Source organism: Argopecten irradians, chromosome 1, assembly GCF_041381155.1.
Source record: "Argopecten irradians isolate NY chromosome 1, Ai_NY, whole genome shotgun sequence".
In the NCBI taxonomy this organism is placed as follows: domain Eukaryota; kingdom Metazoa; phylum Mollusca; class Bivalvia; order Pectinida; family Pectinidae; genus Argopecten; species Argopecten irradians.
In genome coordinates, this window is record NC_091134.1 from 32,327,139 (window position 1) to 32,346,756 (window position 19,618).

At 36.7% G+C, this 19,618-nt stretch overlaps 1 protein-coding gene across 3 annotated transcripts in view; it reads left to right on the forward strand.

Annotated features, from left to right (window-relative positions):
- Positions 1-3,821: 3,821 nt before the first annotated feature.
- The window catches only part of LOC138324435 (spondin-1-like), an 82,246-nt gene continuing 66,449 nt past the window's right edge, over positions 3,822-19,618 (forward strand). For 2 of the 3 annotated variants that reach the window (XM_069269504.1, XM_069269515.1), the window contains exon 1: positions 3,822-4,232. In XM_069269504.1, coding sequence (XP_069125605.1) covers positions 4,019-4,232 — 214 coding nt within the window. In that variant the 5' untranslated portion in view covers positions 3,822-4,018. The remainder of the gene's footprint in view (positions 4,233-19,618) is intronic. The other variant, XM_069269510.1, reaches the window with a different exon arrangement.

The following is a 19,618-nucleotide window of genomic DNA, read 5'->3' on the forward strand; positions in this document are numbered from 1 at the left end:
TGGCACATCACGCAGACGTAGAACGAACGGTCTAAGTTCATGATACACATTTCTGAACGATTTCATAGACAGGGATACACACTCCCTCAAATACACGAATATGTATTAAGGTCAGGCAAAAAAGGACAAATTACAAGAATACCTGTTGTAAATGTGAGGTTGATTGAAGCAGGAGTTTCGGAATGGAGTAGATAAGATTGCGAGCCTCGTCAAAACGAAACGTTATAGCGATATCAAACGTACAAATATAGAAACTGGTCAAAAAGAGGTACAACTTCAGACCAACAACCGCGGAATAAGGAATAAAACAGTATTAAATTGAACCACCGACCATCGTTGCAATCACAAAATAAATTTCCTCGCGATGTAAATCGCACATCATGCTCTTGAGATAATGCTATGATGGGACAGGAGTTCCACAATTACCTGGAGACACAACACGAACATACCTCAGCCTCCCAAAAACATGATCGGAAGAAATATAGAATTCAAACAGAATGTTCTCCTCGGAATAAAAGAGCTCTGCTGTTTAAAGTACAAACGTGCATGTACAATGTGTAGTGTACAATGGTAATTCTTACATGCATTATGTAAAAGATGTTGGCAGACGTTCAAAATTGATACAAAATTCTTTCAAATAAGCAAACAGCACTTCAAAGTTTACGTGATGGAGCTCTCTGGCTAGAAATAAAACAAAATATCGCCGCTATCTCTAGTGCAAGGCTGAGAATGTTCATCATAACGAATGTCATTTTAGCAAAATCATCTTTCTTTTCTTCGCAACTTCGCGATGACCTGTAGCTTTTGGGGGACTGTAAAGAGAGATAACGTATTTCTTTGTTTTTACTGTTTTATGATGCACTAATAAAATTGGGTGTTGCATTTAAGTTTAAATCCCATAATCCACCATTCAAAATTATCGACGACAGGCCATCTTGGTTGGTAGATTATGGTTAAAAATTACGGCAAATAAATATGCCATTTCTCGAGAGGTGCGGTCATTTAGAAGCGACATAATACAAAACGCAAAATCCACCTTATTTTTTGGCGATAGACACCTGTTGTTCGTATTATTTGGCCTGGTATTGAAATGGATTCCCCTGGTCCATTAAGCGGGCGAGCACCGCCATTAGAATGGGCGAAAGTTTTGTTGAAGTTCCAGGGGGTACCGCAAACTGCCACCCCGACAAACAGGCCGACAATACCTCCATACGGTTCCAATAATGTTACACAAACATTAGGTCCTAATCCAGGCCAAAAAAAAATGATCGGAGAAGTTACTAGAGCCACGGATATGTCCTTTTGTGTCTTCAGATGTCTTTTTATTGAGACCGCAGGATTTTTCAACGTTTGTCGAGCCAAGTAATAATGTTTTCAAAAAAGTAACATACAAATGAGAAAACATTAAGATGGTTGCAAATATTTATCTGATAAACAATAATTTTTTTCATGTTTTCTTTTCAAAATATTTTTTGGTAATACAATAAATATAAACATAATTATAATATAGATCATAAATACAATACAGTACAATGTATTAACAATTGGATTAAATAACAGGCAAAGCCTATACAAATCATTTCCAATCTTTTCTTTTATCTTTACTTACTTTCTTCTTCTTAACGTCTCCCTTGACACCGCCTCACTTTTAGCTTTTGGTTGAGCGTTCGCTTTTGTGAGGTATTCTCTAGATTTTGCCCCACCTCCCCCCCCCCCCACGCCAAGACTCACTTGTCTATAAAAGGTGATTTTTTTTTTGTTCTTACTAATGTTGGTTTGCCTGTTGTCAGTATCATGAGACTCGATAGGGTGTGCTGTTCGGTGTCTTCGATGACAAGCTTCAGTGAGATAGAACTATAAAAAGGATAAGAATGACACTATTACAAGAAGACTCAACACAAATATACCGCAGCCTCACAACACACACGCACCTAGCACACACAGAACATCAAACAGACAGCAGGCCGTCATTAAGTGACCATGAATGTAGGGCGTTCAGATTTATAAACCAAATATACGGTGTCAGTATTAAAAATATGACCGGGTTGTGTGCATGCCTTCAGTAGAATAGATCAGTGAACTTGCACTATAACTATGTAAAGTAGGAGTGCTTTCATATGAAGACATATACCGTCGTCTCCCAAAACTAATTTAGCTGGTTATAAGATATTTAATTTCTTCTTTTGAAAATTTTCTATAATATCAACCTGGACTTGTTTTGCATTAGCATTTTGTGTTAACATCAACTTTGTAAAGTAATTTACAGTCTGAATTATTGCGCTAAATATGCGATACCTCTACTTTAAGCAAATAAGGGAAAACAATGAATTCGTCAATTTTTATTGTTGTTTCCATGTCTATTTATAGACTCATTAATTTTCTAAATGTTTTTTTTTTCCTGAAAAGTAGCAGTATCGAGTGGAATGGTTAATTGATTTCTTGTTTGTGCTAGAATGAAGAGAGAAGTTACCAAGTACAATAGTAATTAACCAGTTTATAGGTAAGTGGGGTCATGCTTTAATTACTCCATTACGTCATACTAGAATGGCGTGTATAGAAATATATGTTAATTCTTTATGGGCCTCACCACTAAGTACCGGGGTAATTACGTGATGTCACTGTCATAGCATTGAAATGCACATTTCTAATATTTATACAGATGCTATACAACCCATATAAAACCACTGCCAAAGATTCGCTCTTTACCGTGTATAATAGAACTGTTATATTGCTTCAACTATCTTAAGTATTGCCAGCAACGAAAATACTTAATATATTAATCTCATCCAAGACATTAAAAGCTACAAAAGCATATTGGAGTCCTTAAATATATAATTGTATAATTTATTGTTTTATTTAATGCTATTATTCACAACCAGTGGATATTTCTATTTTGTTTGATGTTTCGATGACTAGAATGATTTGTACCCTGTCACCTTCATCAGACAAACATACCATGCTTTCTAACCAGAAAAAAACTGGGAAAAAGTCAATGAATACGTTCGTTAACTATGAACTTCCGGGAACTTTGAGTTTTGTTCTAATTTTATTTTACAAGAGAATTCTATAATGAATAGCCTGTTTAGTGAAAGTACTTTGATTTGATTATTTCACATACACGTATTGTTTGACAGCTTGATAATCTAGTCGTCCCAATCCTTGTATGCTGGGCACAAAGCAGGGACAGAAAAGTTACCACTTTTATAAACTATGATGGGACAGAATCCAGAGCCTTCCGCACAGGGACGAGCGCTTAATTTTAAGGGATTACAATATGTTCAACTAAATTCTGGAAGCTATTTTAAGTAATGAACTGAGTTTTAACTAGACAAATTTACAGGTTTGTTTTTACTTATTATTTCCTAATGTCATCATTACAACTGGGTCATACGAAAAAAACCTCTCAATTAAGTTTAGACATCTCATTTTAACTCGCTTTTAATCCGAGATCACCGATTGTTATAATAATCTGCACTGTATAGATAGTCATTTTAAAGTGGGCCAGAATTAAAAGGTAAGTTACACACCTGTACACACAGGTAAGTTGTAACGTTACTTATATCACCACGTGCCTCTCCGGAGGCTGAGCTCATGTATACTTAGAGTTGGACAGCTGAATTACGTACTAAAGTTTTCCTTTGTAATCACAAACACCACTCGCCAACTATGCCAGCTTCAGCTGTGTATATATGATATGCATACTATCAATGTATATTGTTTGGTAAAAAAAAGCACGCGATATCGTTGTGGGCGGAGTTAACGTCAGGCGGGCAACCAATGAAACGGCATAAGGTAACAGCGGTGAGTTCGGCCTGAAATTACTGTACACATGTTTTCTAACGTATAACTTCATAGCAGTGTGGGAAATACCGTACCTGGAGCGCAGTGTGATTATGTGAAGTTTTAATTTTGTGTGTTTTAAACTACAGGAGGAACATACATCTATATCTCGATGTGAAATTTACAACAGTTTCGATTTGGTGTTAATTTGTGTTCCTAGTGGATAATTATTACCACTATGAAGGGGTTTAGTACCTTCAATAATTGTTTACTAATTACGTGTGTGTTAATTGGATATTACGCACCTGCACATGCACGGTCGAACCTGGACGTGTGTTCAAGGCTACCAATACATACTGTTGCCCCTAAAGCTGCAGGTTCGGGAGGATTTCAAATATTAATTAAGGATTTACCATCAGAAGGCAAATATACGCCAGGTGAAATATACACAGGTAAGGTTTAATTAACATAAATACTAATTTAAGTAATACTAATGTTTATAAGATGTATATGTTACGTAAGTGGTTTATAATGTACGTGCAGACCGAGAAATAGGAAATTAGTCAGAGCTCTGGAGAGTTACAGGGAAGTGTACAACAAATATACGTATTGTTTACCACTTAAATCTTCCTCCCACGAGCTATATACCACTGCTTCATTCTATCCCAAATTCAAATTAAATAAACAACTCGTCCTGGGAAAATGCCTAACGAATTATAATTTCAACAGTCAGATGAAACTATTGGCTAATTTATAATGATAATAAGATATATGAAATGAGAGTTTTTTGTAAATAAGATCTGCAATTTAAAATAAATGATCATTCGGAAGATGAAAACTTGAATAAGATTTATACAACATGATCTGTTATCATTGTTAATGAGTGAACATTTTCATGGTATTTGCTGCTATTCATAAACATTACACCAAAGTGATGAAACCTCGGGGAATAATTAAAGTCCGGAAAAATATTCACTCTGGATATAATGGATATATGATATTATCCCTAAAATGCAGGTTACTGAGTATATTTAGTAGCACATCGGAGTAATCTTGATTTTTACACCGATAATGAAATAATATTTTCCTAACATGTGAGACATTGTGAGTATACTATTTCGTAACCCCGGCTCTGAAAAAACACAGGTACATAATCGATGTCAACAATAAAAGTCCCTGACAAAATTGTAATCTCGACGTGACCTTTTCCGCCTGTCCGAGGATATCATATCAGATTATTTGAAATCGAATCCTATGTTATTTATAACAGTAATCTTCTACAAAACTAATATTGACCGGGGTACAATTGGCCCGCTGGCCCCTAACCCGTCCTGGGATCACTAGGCTAGTCACAACGATTCACCAAAGAATGACATCGATATCCTGTGGGATATTGAAATCAAAATCCGAAATGTCTATTGCACAACTATAAATCAAGATACCACTGTAATTGATTGCAGTATATATAATCCCGATGACAGCGTATGGGTATTTTTTTACTATAAAGAATACACATGCTCTCCCAAGTTCTCCTTATAACTAAGAATATACTTGAGCTAAACTACGTAAGTAAATAATAAAAACTAAGACACTCAGAAAAAACAACCCCAACTGTCACTTTTCATTTAGTCGTGTTTCTCCCGATCACTGATAAAATTGGACGGATCAAGGTTGTATTCTATTCAAGTCTTGTTTGATTTACCGTACCATTGACAGAATCCCAGACAAAAATATTCCGGAACTCTGTGACGGCTTTGGGTTATAAATCGCATTAATTACTGCACATGTTTACAAAGAATGCATTTCTAATTCTGCACAAATTAATGTCGACGTTTAAACTCCGCTGAAGCTGACTAATTGTAGATGTATGTGTTTTTATAAGTCATTCCGGTATTAAAGCAGTGCACTTGAGTTGATAGATAAAATTATCAGGGTTATAATAAAAAGGAGTGTAAACTTTTAACAGGTGTAAATTTCTCTGTTGTTACCTTCGGTAATTGTGCCGTTTCACAAAACCTTGATTAAAAAGTAGCGTACCTGTAAAGATATTTCTACAGTCGAGGTTTGTATCTGAGAATGTCAATAGCTAACTCAAGTGCAGTCTTCATTTTACTTTTACAGGTAAAAATTTCACAAGTATGACATTTAAGTTAATACATACATATAAATTACCTGACTGTTCTCTCGACAGAACACGATCTAATCAGATTCACCATCAAAGCAGCGCGCCCATTGTGTATGTGTTGTATAAAAATGTACCAAGTAGTGGCATATAGATACGCACTACGTTGTCTATTCAAATTCTCAAAAAAGCAAAATTGAAATTTTCATTAATTTTTTTTTCAAGTATGCCTTGAGAACTTCATCCATGCAGCCGGTTCATTTCTTTATCAAGAGATATATGATATCATAAAATATTCAATAACACTTGAATTAAATGATATTATTAAGAATAGAAATAATCTCATTTGGTCTATATACACATTATAAATTTAAAAGCATTATAAAAATATCCAAGTATATATAATAGTCTGCATTGGTTATCTATTCGGACGTAAATGGTATCAATGTACTAGTAGATTCACAAAAAGAGGTAGTAAAAGAAAAGAAATTGGTACACCATTGTTTGTCGTGTAAAGAAAAATACAATAATCACGATATTATTCACAAATGTAAAATCTTATAATTCCATTGAAGTGGTTAATTTAAAACCCACGATTAAGAACTATTTCACATATCGCAAGCCATCAAAGATACATTTTCCGGGGTCACCGTGTCCGTTCTCCGTGTTCTAAATTAGGTGACGTATGTGGTCCTTATCATTCCCTTGAATTCTCTATTTGTACTAGGTCTTGGCCCCACGCGGGGAAGGGCAATGCCAGCGCGGGTCATAGATTAATACCTCCCTACGGCCAGTTCTATTTTGTTGATAAATATTTAGTTTCAAAAATTAATAGCTAATTTTCAAATTCGAGATTAATTTAGAAAGACGTGGGACTAGAACTGACCATTCAACACGTGTGTCAGTTTCTATAAATAGGGGAAAAAAAGTTAATTATCAAAACGAGATTCCGACTATGCTCCTTGGGATTATCACAACTTCCGATTGGAAAGTGAGTAATACCATAAAGATACTGAAATATCGCCCGTGGTTGTTCAACGGATAACAGTTAACAATACAAACAAATGTGTATCAGTTTTGAATATACTATGTACATTAAAGAGATTTTAATTCTTCTCGTTCAACTAGGTTTACACTGTATAATGTATAAAAATTATTACAGTTTAAACCTTCAGATTGGATTTAATCTGTCTAGACCTAACCGTCAAAGGAACGGCAAATAAATAGTAAACTACTTATATTAGGTATTATAATATCTATATAGAAACAAAGATTAGGTAAATTATACCAGTATGTAAAAAACAACTGTAAAATTATACCTGAGCAGACCCTATAGCTATTTTCCGAATAAGAAACCATAACAAACGTTAAGAAAAGTTCTTTGCCTTTTGGTTTTTCTTAATGAGGTTTCTGTAATGCTTTCTTAATATGTAAGAATTTTAAGTTAAGAAAAATCCTTGAAGTAAGGTGAAGTTAAGGAAAGTTGATGAAGCTAGGACTAGAAATATTTTCCGTTTCATGATATGGGTATGGCACTGACTTTGACTTAGTGGTGCTACTGCAGGAAACACATGTCCAATACTAAAATATCTGTGGTCATATTGCATTTTCTTCATTCTTAAAACAATCTGAAGCTCAGATTGATACAAAAAGTTTTGCAATCTATTAAAAACTATCAAATGATCATGTGAAGGCGTCAGCAATGCACCAACTGCAAGATGAGCAAATTGTTAACGACATTACACGAACTTTCAGATTGACATCGCACTTTTCCCAAAGATATTATTTTCTGTTTATTTTTTTTTCAATATTCATAATATTGATATCATAAACTCAAAAAGGCATTGACGGAAAGGTTTCTTAAAGGGAATGAGACTTCAAACGGATTCGTAGCATTGTATGAGATTTAAGACGATCTGTATCGCGCAATTGAAAACCATGCCCAGTCAACGTGCTTGTGATAAAGCAGATATTCATATTGGTGAAAATATGCCCGGCGACTTATGTAAGCGTATTTGTAAAGCTGATTGAAATTTTGTATGAAAAGGATCAGTTGGATTCAAACCAGGCTTCATAAACGTTACACCCAAAAACATAAAGGGGAATTCGGGGGGAGTAGGTAGCGCTTGTTAATTTCTGTATATTTGCGCGATGTCGCGTGCTCAGTGTACATAGTCAGACATACAAACCACATCGTTCACGTAACAGGATTAGAACACCGTAACTGTGTTCATAAGCCGAATAGACATAAGAACGTGTTAAAATTCACAATGTTCGATCAAGCAATTTATATATGAACAGAAGTTTGTTTGATGTTGTTACAATTTGGCCCGAAGATTACAAAAAAACTTTGTCCGTTGCCCCAACGACGTGACTGTACTTTAGCCAAGACCCGATTTCCCTATATGGACATAAAACATATGGCGTTTTGTGCAAGGCGGCCTCACGTGTGTTCAATGTTACATGCTCAAAAGAACATGTTTCTAAACGATAACACAACGAATGTTATCACTTCTTGATTTGTAAGGTCATAGCACAATTCTGTTTCCACGGCTTCATTAACTCATTCAAACGTTCACCGCAGCGCCTCAATACTCCATCCAGTCGTATTCGCGGGTACTTTTCAGTTCGCGAAGATTACTTCATCGTGAATATATGTATACGTATAGATATTTTGACTGAACACTACCCTGGTGAAGGTGAAGGTCACAAGGTGTTAAGGTCATTGGTACCTATATTACCTCGTAACATGGATTGATTGCATGGGAAAGTGTTGAGACACCTGTATACAACTATTCCCGCACAGAAATCCACATGTATATAACTTAAATGGGTGTTATCGCCGCCATCTTTACTTTTATATTGACTGTAATTCAAAAACACATTAGTGAAGTTGGTCAACAATAGTTTACGGGTATTTTACGGACCAACAGTTCCGGACGGAGAATAAGTTTTCGTTTGATGAACTAGATTTATTGACCAAATTCCATATCGTCTTAAGATATTATCAGGAAAATAGCATTCAATGAACATTCTTGTATTACCAGATATAAGAAAGGGAAACTTTATTTATAAATGTTGGTAACTGCTAATATACACGACCCAGTGTGAGAAAACTCTCGTCATCCGACAAGTCGGTACCGCGGTAGGGCGATACTTTTGACCGTAGGAGTGTGTATTTGATAGAAAATGTCCTCCAGGCGAACGATTTCAATTCCTCTTCATTTCATTTCTAAACAAAACCGCAAATATTTCTAATTGTGTAGTTTATTTATTTAGTCAACTGTATATGGTGTTATGTCACGAAGGCTATGACACCGTGTGCCTTCTTTTACAGGTAGATCACGCGCTGTAGTACCACATCTCCAGGTAGATTAGAATTTCAGATTAACAATTGTAATCATAGGTACGCAGAGTTATATCAAATTCCAGATACAGCTGACTGAAGAATGGTACATGAGTGTTTAATAGTCATTTGAAATAGCCCGAATTTTCAAAAGACATAAGAAATATAAAGCACTACATTGTTTACTTTGCTGTTTTTACAGCTATTTCGTCTTTCTATGAATCGTCATTGATGTCACAGAGGTTGTATATCATTCTATGTCTCGTGGTTCGAATCCCATGTGGGGCAGTTGCCAGGTACTGACCGCTGGCCGGTGGTTTTTTCCGGGTACTCCGGCTTTCCTCCACCAACAAACCTGGCACGTCCTTACATGACCCTGGCTGTTAATAGGACGTAAAACTAAACAAACTAAACTAAAAATGTCTCGTCAGTGATGTTATAGACACATAAAACTATTTTGTCAATGATGTGAGCGACACAACATATTCTGAATATATCAACCTAAATAAAGCTTATGTTGGTCCGTTACACACACAATTGTGGTAATATTTCACAAAGGACCTTCAAACAAAAATACCAATTAGGCTCTCTTTTTGAAAATTGGAATAGCTTTTGCTCCTTGTCGACGATCGTCTTTGCCTTCTCCATAGATTACTGTGATTAAGTACTAAGTATATATACCCGTGCCAATTTTACGTATGTTCTATAAGCAGTAGAAACTTACAGCGGCGGCAATACCAGGGTCGGGTTATGTAATAGTTCTAATACAGCTGGATTAGGGTGTTATGTTTATTAATCTATAACTAGGGTTGAGTATGTGTTTATATAAATAACACCTGGCCAGAGTGTCAGAGTGAGTCAAGGCCTGTCGTGTGTCTGTTTCGTGGTCTTGGTGCTGTCGATCAAGCAGGCCTAAAAATCTCTCAAACCCCGGGGCTTACCATGTAGTTAAAAACATTCGAGCGAACTCATGGAAGCGACAAGATTTATTTAGTGGTAATCGATATTAGGGAGTCGGGAAGGGAACTTACGATAATTAAATTCTAACAAATGTGCGGTTGAATTGTGTTTTGTAATTTTTCACGAGAAAAATGCGATGATGTCGGAAGTTGTGTACAACTAACATTGTGTAGGGGTATTGTAATAAACCAAGCACAGAGGTATCTGATGGGCATAGAATCGGGCGGGTCGACAAAACCTTCCATTTGATGTATGTGTTCCCTAAGGTTTCGTCGTATAAGGACCCACCGCCCTTTGTTTGTCACTAAGGGACGTGTATTTCTGTGTATTATTATACTGAGAGACGCCCTGCTATGCAACAGACTTCATATACAATTATCCTACAACTTACGGAATTTCCGCCAATTGGGACCTCCGGGCTCTCCGGATCGACCATTCCGGGTCGCCATCGGCTCAGTACTAACGTCACCGGACGGTAATGTCCAGAAAGGGGGCGTGGTGCTCTATCGGCCATAATGAGCTGTCAGTCTGCAGACAAATGTTGTCTATTTCATGGTCAATTGACGACTGACGTGTCAGGTGACGATATAATGGTTATATGAACCGGTAGAGGATATGTCCATATATTTATTTACATGCTAACGTTTTAGTGGACTGTCAGCACTGCGATGTCTTAATAGAAATCAATCGGACAGTTGACATGCTCTTGGTGTGGCGAGGTTTGTTTATCGACATGACGTTATTGTTTATCTACGTAACCTTATCACAACATTGACAGATTCGTCAATGCACGACACGTGTCTTTTTTCATGAATAATTGAAATTGATGTCTTCACATCCGGTCAATAATCATCTAAGGTTACCAATCAGACTCGGCAAGGATGAATATATCACATCATCCTCGTTATCATATAATATACGTATACTGCTGTATGAATTGATATATTGACATTGAATCATTTCTTGTTGTTGACACCGGAAATCATCATTGTCAAAACTATCAATGATCACGTTTGATAATATCAAACATTTTAGCGACTTTGATACGTTATAATTTTTGAAACGTGATCACATTAAAATAAAAAAAACAACAAATTACGGTATTGTATCATGAAAAGAATAGAAATATTTATGTTTACACTACAATTAAGATCTCGTGACTTTGAAAAGTCGTAGTTCCCGGAGAAAAATACTGTCAAGGGTCTATACCTAACAAATATGTAACGTAGATTTTGAACTCTTGATCCAGAGTGGAAGGCAAGTGATGGAAAGATTCTTAATATGTATATCAGCATACATGACAGATAAGATGCATGTACTGTTTAATGCGAATAAAAATTGAATTCTACGAAAGGTGATGATATTATCGACTGCTACACAACGATAACGCTGTTCTTTTGTGTAAACGTACAATGGCGTTCTGTCTGGTATATATTTTTATTTCAACATAAATTCAATGTCTGTTTGATCCCGAGAATTAATATATGTTTGTGGTGCTTATGAGATGATTTCCAATAAATCACTGTAATGAGCCAGGACTGACGGATTGGAGCGATTTGATGGCGTTTAAGTGGGCCCGTTGTATACAAACAGTTGTGGGTGTATATTGCTATGTGTGGATTTATGTTCATGTTATAGAGAAACGGGAGGATTCAATTATACAAATACCCGATTACTATTCACGGTATTGCGAAAATAGATTATACAGAATGATTTGTATCTCCTACTTATGCCAAAACGATATGAATAGTAAACGTATTAACTTTAGCCGTGTTCACCATATATACCGCTGATTTCTGAAATTTTATTTTGGTATTCACTCGGGAGCAAATAAACACATTGTCGCTCTTCGAATGGCATGTTGATTGACGCGTTGTCGCACAGTCGATCTTCGCTTTGTGTATTGTCGCATGGTGGATTCGCCAATGCGAACTCATGCATACCATGCATATTCATGTGTTTACATTGTGTACGAAAATGTTATTTGCGGCAATTATAAACAACACAAATGTTGAACAATATATCTTGGAAGTGACACAGTACAATTTAGAGCACATACCTTGTTATGTATCAGCCGAGATGAATGATGACATACCTCAACATCTGAGACACCGAACTCGTCTAGGGCGTGTGCCAGACCCTGTCTACCCTTTATCTACATTTAAGATCGTCCACGTAAAACACTTGGATTATTCTATTGCTTTGAATCGGTGTTTAGATATTTCAAATGTTTATTAAAAATATGTAAATAAGTTAATATCATTATCGATTTTTGACGAATGATAATGAATACTCATATCCACCCACGGTGCATTCACATTGTTTCCGACGACACCGGCAGACGATGAAATGATGGACGACTTTTAAAATCATCTTACATACAAATTAAGAAGTTTACAAATATAGATTTAATGCTTAATGCTCGAAGTTATGCGAGATCAAAGTGAAACATGACAAATAAAGGCTGTGATCCTATGTGTTACCTTTCAATCACTGCCGCCATTGCTACTCAGAATTCAAATATAGTAACACGTGTTGTGGCGTGTGTAAAATACGATGACACCAAAGTATTTAGGACTTAAAACATGTCTTAATACAACTCGTGTACAGGAATGCCCATTAACATGATATATTTAAACGAGTGAATAAGTGATTGAGCGAGTTAGCGAGCGAGCTTTCCCAAAAGGCAGCTCTTAATACAACATAATGCTATTTCGGCATCCTTATAATGCTAGAATATTCAAATTATATTCGGATATGTGAAATTAAACAAAATTTGGATCATTTCCCGTTAACTTTGGATCGATTTCCATGATCATTATCATAGTCTTTGTATCTTAATATACTAAGGGAACCAGCCCATGTGTGGATGCGATCTAAATGACGTAGTACGGCGTGCAGTGACCCGGAACCCTTTTAAGGACGCGTACGATATGGTCCTGATTTTGTGTAACCACGCGTCCGGAACACACAAATGTACCGAAAACTCTTATTTTTTGTGGTTATAAGGCTATGATATTAATACTAATTGTAAGTTGGTTACGTTAGCCTCAGATCTGCGAAAAATGATGCAAATATTTTGTCGTTAAATCTGACCTCGGTTCGAGATTGCCGCAGGGGAAAAATGCCGTATGTTTTCTATGAAGGAAAGGTCCTTAGGCATATTGTTTAGAAACCGAAGACAATTATTTCATTTTATGGAATAAATATACAAATTTCGGGCACCTGTGAGTATGTAAATTTCGAGCAGACGACACCATTTGGAGTTGTCATGACCTTGGTTCGTCTTGTCACCAAATATGTGACGGTTGCCGTCTCTAATGACCTTTTCAGAATATTTTTCAACATTTGTGCCAACTCGCCCGAAATGGCTGCAATCAATCTCCAAAAGTGGATAAGGTCCAATGAATAAAGTTGTTGTACTTTCTGAACCGAACTGCAGTGTCATAACGAATTCATCATAAAATGAAAGAACTGAAATTGTCCTTATATAGAACTCGTCAGTGATGCTTATTAATAAGGTCAAAAATTAATATCAATACAAATAAAATCGCAAATAAAAAGTAACATGACAATATTGTGTGCAAAATAAGTGTATGTGTAATTTATAACCGGAAGTTACAATATCGTCCCCATTTCCGGATTCACAATATCGCATCGCAACACAAAAAATTAAACGAATATTCTCGAAAGATTGAGATACGGACGCGCTTATTCAACCTTTCCTCTTTATTCAACTTTAATCTTTATAAATGTTGAACTGTATCGATCACATAAAGTATATTTCTCTACCCGAAATAACATTTTTGAGAAGGCCCACATAGCGTAAAATTGCATTCATGTTGAGCAGACCGTGTTGAGAGTAAGCCCGGTAAAGTTTTGGTATACTCAGTTCTTTTCTATCCAAAAGACAACCTAATTGAGGCCTCGATATTTTTTGGAGTTACTTCTACGACACTGCGACTTTACACGGTCTTTAAGTAGATGATTAGGCTCCAAAGTCTAATAAATGTTACATAGACACGCAGAATAAATGTTAGGTGGACACGCGGTCATTCAAGGCCATGGTGTGTTGTTCTCTCCGAAATTCAGGCTTTTGTCCAGTGAAAGTTTGGCATATATTACAGATCTGCACGATCTGGCCTAGATGTGGGGTCACTGTACCATTTCCGTCGCTAAATGTTATTTTAGGGTCAGAAAACACTGCCAGCTTGTATACGGGGGTAGCGTGACAAATCTAGCTACAAATTGGCCACGTTAGACAGGTGACACGTAAATTAATATAGCCCTAAACAGCTCAATACAGTTTGGATGGTGAAAGGTAAGGGGACAGGTACTGCCATGTCACCGGTATCACGGCCAACACCGAGGGGTGTATTGTCCCAGGGGAGGGGGAGGCTAACTTATCATTACACAGCGCAAGGATTTAATTAACGATAATCAATTAAGTTAATCTTTTTAAAGGGATATTAATTTCAATTTTTGTGTAACATCCTGGTCAAACAATGGTTGTGACCTCCGTGTGTTTTGTCGATTATATCTGACTAGTTTCTCTGTCATTAATGAAGGTATCATGTGTATGCCCATTGTGTAGTTGCTCTGTGTGGGAGATCTAGTTTCTAAAGCCTATAATACCGGGTATTGTACACCCGTCTGTCAGGGAACAAGTACCCGTGTCTACCGTCACTGTGATCGTAGCACCATCATAACAAAAGTTTGACCAAATCGACCCAGGGACATCAACACTTCTACAGGGGTCGAACCATGTCGGCCCATGGACATCAACACTTCAACAGGAGTCGAACCATGTCGGCCCAGGGACATAAACACACTAAACATGTCGACCCTGAAACATCAACACTACAGTAGTCGAACCATGTTCAGGTGTCAAACCATGCCAACACCAGAACTACAAAACGTAGAAATAGTCCGACTAAATCATTATATCTTGGAGAGAAGCAATTTGAATTATTATCACCTAATTGACCAGTCAAAATGTCAATCATATTTTCATTTTGTGAAAAAATGATTTTATACACTTTGTCCTCTTAAACAATCACTTGTTAATTTGCTTAACCGGAAGTTCAAGCTCTTTGAGCCGGAAATGATGACCGAAAGTTGTTGATCTAGCTCTCTGTTGAGATCAGGATAAAGTATTCGAAAACGACTCGAGTGTGTTGTATTAACCGAGAGTGGTAAATAGAATACTTGACCGATCGAAAGTCATTACATAAGGCTTCTTTTTGAAACGCACGGAAATAAATAGATCGAAATTTGGAAGAAACCATAACGGGGCAATTAAATCGAATTTACCAACATTTTACCAAAGCCCAACTTTGTTTATAAATAAGTCATGTCAATCTATTGATAGCTCCTGTTTATTTTTAAGTTGAATTGTAGATGATACTTTATAGCTTAAGCAGGTGGCTCTATTATTCTGCGTTATGCTACAATTCCATCGTTTCATACCACTTGATAATACAAACTAGCACTTACTACGCTTTTTCAAATACGCTTAGAAACCAACGCATCAACATGATGATACCATCGTCACAAAAATATGCTACTATTGAAATGAATTGCCAGTATTTGTATCATATAAGTGTATATTTATTTCATGTCTGACATCTTTGACAGGTTTTATCAAAATGCCGTGAGGATGTAGATAAAAAAACGAAAACTAGCAAATGTCCCGGTTTTATTATGAAATATACATAATTTTTCATTGATAACAGTCGTTCTGATTATTCAGCTATTACTGTAATCTACACACGTATATATTTCGCACATAATTGACATACCGTAGCTGAAACATAACAGTACCAACGCCGTATACAAGTGCACGCTGCTGTATCAGCGGGTGAAATAACACGGTCGTGTTTTTGTAGAAGTGAAAATAAGTTTTGATACGATACACATCGAGCAGCAATGGCGTTGCTCTTCTCATTGTCATGAAGACATTAAACAAACTAATTTCCGCCTTTTTACTCTGATGATTAAACAGTTACACCACATGTAACTGATAAGGCCGAGACCCCCATACACGTCAGACAGTTATCTCCCCTTGTGCCGCCAACGACTGCACCGAACTTGGCTCATATGCACATGGTGTAAAACAAGGTTTGGGTTCCATGTGTAAGATGACGGCAAGTTCTGCTGAGTTAAGGAGAGGGTGAGTCACAAAATGTCCTTATTGTGCGTGAGATAATTAGAGAAAACCGAAAACAATTTAATACAGCCAAACTGCAACCAGTCTATACTTTATATAATGTGTTTCGATGCTGCAGTCTCTTTAACTACAGGTCACATGTGAAGTGGATGCATATGCAAATTGCAATATACATGTGATAAAAACAGTTTCCCACCCATATTTATTTATCCTAGAGGTGTGCGGCATGTCACCCCACCCATCTGTAATAACTCCCGAGAGAGTACGGAGGTCAGAACTTAGCATATACATTCGTACATGTACATGTCCACCTTGTAATTAGACCTTTCGGAATCATTGATGTAGCGCGTTTTTCGGGTCATGCACAGGTGATATGCTATCACTTATGTAGGTATAGTCGTTTATTGTCATTTTTTCAGTTGTTTGACTTACATGTCTTCTTTGCAACTGGAACCGTTCCACGTGGATGTTCGGAAGTATCAGAGTTATTTCCCATTGCTTCATCCCATCAGTAAACTATCTGACTGGGACATAAAGGAAACAGAGATTGCATGCCGCACATAAACAAAATATTTGATACGTATATTGTCAAAACAGATATTATTAATGAAGAGTGAATTTTTAAAGTGCACATTCGATACTAGACTCATAAAATTCTACCAAACTCTACTTCTTCTGCAGATAGTTACTGATGATCCAATATTTCGGAAGTAGACAGCACTATTTACGGTTCCTGTCTTATTTATGCTTGTATGCTATTTACAACTACGTGATGAATATGGCGACTTATAGTTGTAGGAAATCTATGATCACTGTTGTAATTCCTTTGATGTGTGTGTTGATTCATATCTTAATACTCGATTTTAATCTCTCTTCGTCTCTCTTCAATACCAACGTTTGGTTTATGGCAGTGGTTTACAGACGTTATACATTTCGATCGTGTTCAGTTCCCAAACTGAAATCCCTCCTTGAAAAAATAGCTTCGTTGTGGAGCGAACTAAACTCAACAAAACATGATACAAGTTTTTCCTATTTCAATATTCAAATTATCTACATTTTATGACAAACTTGACACAGACAAGATGCTCTATTTTGATTTGCCCACGGACAAAATGGTTTATGTATAAGCCGCAAAGCCTGATGTTTTGTCTGGTTTTGAAAATATGCAATCGGAGGGCGCAGAGTGCTAACCAAAAGTCACTATATCTGTCAATCTACACTCCTTTACACGAGATATGTAAAATTGTTACTTTATTAATTACAGATATAATTGTACGTAGTTCCTCTATATCATTTGATATCTATGATTTATGACCTAAGTCCTAAATTTGGTCCTAAAAACTCTGAACGAAATCAGGGGAGATAACCTGATTGTAGAGTAACAGGAGAGGAGAAAATGTAGCGGTCAGACCGGGACTCGACTCCGGGACCTCCGAATACTAGCCGAATAATCTACCGCTGAGCTATCTGGTCACAGATGATCGACCCATACGATACCAATCCGGTCAAATTAGTATACTTTACAAAAATATTGTATTGAACTGATGGGTAATCTACTTTCTTATCTATGAAAATGGAATATTTAGTAAAATTCTACTGTAATATTTAGTGGAAAGAAGTCTTTGGGCAAGGTCCCAAAGGGATGTTCTGTATTTTGATAGGAGAACGTACATCCGATACTGTCAAAGTATTACTAGTTGTACCGTGCCTGACTGCAATAGAAATATCTTATTACCATTCAGAAAGAAATACTTTCGTATTGCAGTACACATCGTAGCTCACGTAAGACATATTTATGTAAAAATCAGTCTATTCCGGTGTTAAATAGCAGAAATGACAAAGATCTCAGCTTGCTTCTCATCGGTGCGCTCCGGATGTTTTTATTATATTTTTTGCGATCCGCTATTTATAAACACAGTTATCTAGATACAATCTTACGTCACCAGGTGGATGCCCTGACCTAATACACTGTTGTAATTTAAGCATCAATGGCGATACAAAACGAAACAGTGCATTATCTGTTCAGGGTGTATCACGCTCGTCTTGCCTAATATTAAACCAAACACTTACACCAAATTATCTGATTCGTACAGAGTGGCATTGAAACTCAAATAACCCTGATGGTCGATAACGTTAGCATGTTGGTTACAATAAACACTTTTTATTGAAATATTTATTTCAAAAACTATGGAATTTCAATTAATACTGCAGAATAGGTCTTAACTCATTAAAGTTATCGTTGAGCTTGCTTCATGCTTTTGCTATAGAACCTATTTCTTTGACATTAAGACACGGTTTTATCTTTATAGTTTCTGCTGCGCCGGTTTTAACTGCAAACTATAGCATAAAAAAGTGTTTTAAATACGTTTTCTTCTGGGGAATATGTCTTATCAAACTTACACGTCTTCTAAACAAATTTATAATCTAATTTTCAAGTTATAAACAAACGCTATCAATAAAGACATTAAAACATAATTCCAATGCCAACAACGTTGAAAACGGGATGACAAGGCATTGGGCGTTGTGTATTCGTGCGCCATTTCCGGCGAATTCCCGCGTATTTCTAGCTAAGCCGTAGTTTATCAAAACCTTCAAATCTTGAATATCCTTTGCTTTTATCTGAAGATCAATTTAAGATATACATGGCAATATTCCTCGGAGGTAGCACTACACCTTTGCCATGTACGTAAACAGGTATATTTGTGGACTATGTTGCGTAATCACACAGTGCCCGTGCCCTTTGCGCCCGGTGTGATATTGCGCCAGTTTATCACTTGTAGCTGCTATCTGATGTTATACTGCCGTTAGAGTAGATGTTTGTGTTGAACCTTCAAACTTCTCCGTGTGTAGAATTAAAGATACGGTGTTATCGAAGTGTAAAACGTATGTTATACTGACAGACCTAAGTATTGAACCCCTGGTTCTCGGATAACGCAACACTTTGAATTACCCGGTCTATCGTCTCCTTGCGTGCCGAGATGTTCAGGTGATACCGCTATCGCATGCGGAACACCTCAGTCAATTTCCGGTTCCACGGATCTATGATCTAAGTTCTATCATTTACCTACAAAACTCACAAAGCAACGCCTGCCTGTCAAATTATACCATCGTATTTACTAGATATCAGCGAAGGAAGAAACTGTTGAAAAACCAAGGGCGATGCCAATGAACTGTTCATATGCATTCACGTACGAAAAGAAAGAGCTATTCAGGAAATTCCTTACATTCATATTTTTCACGC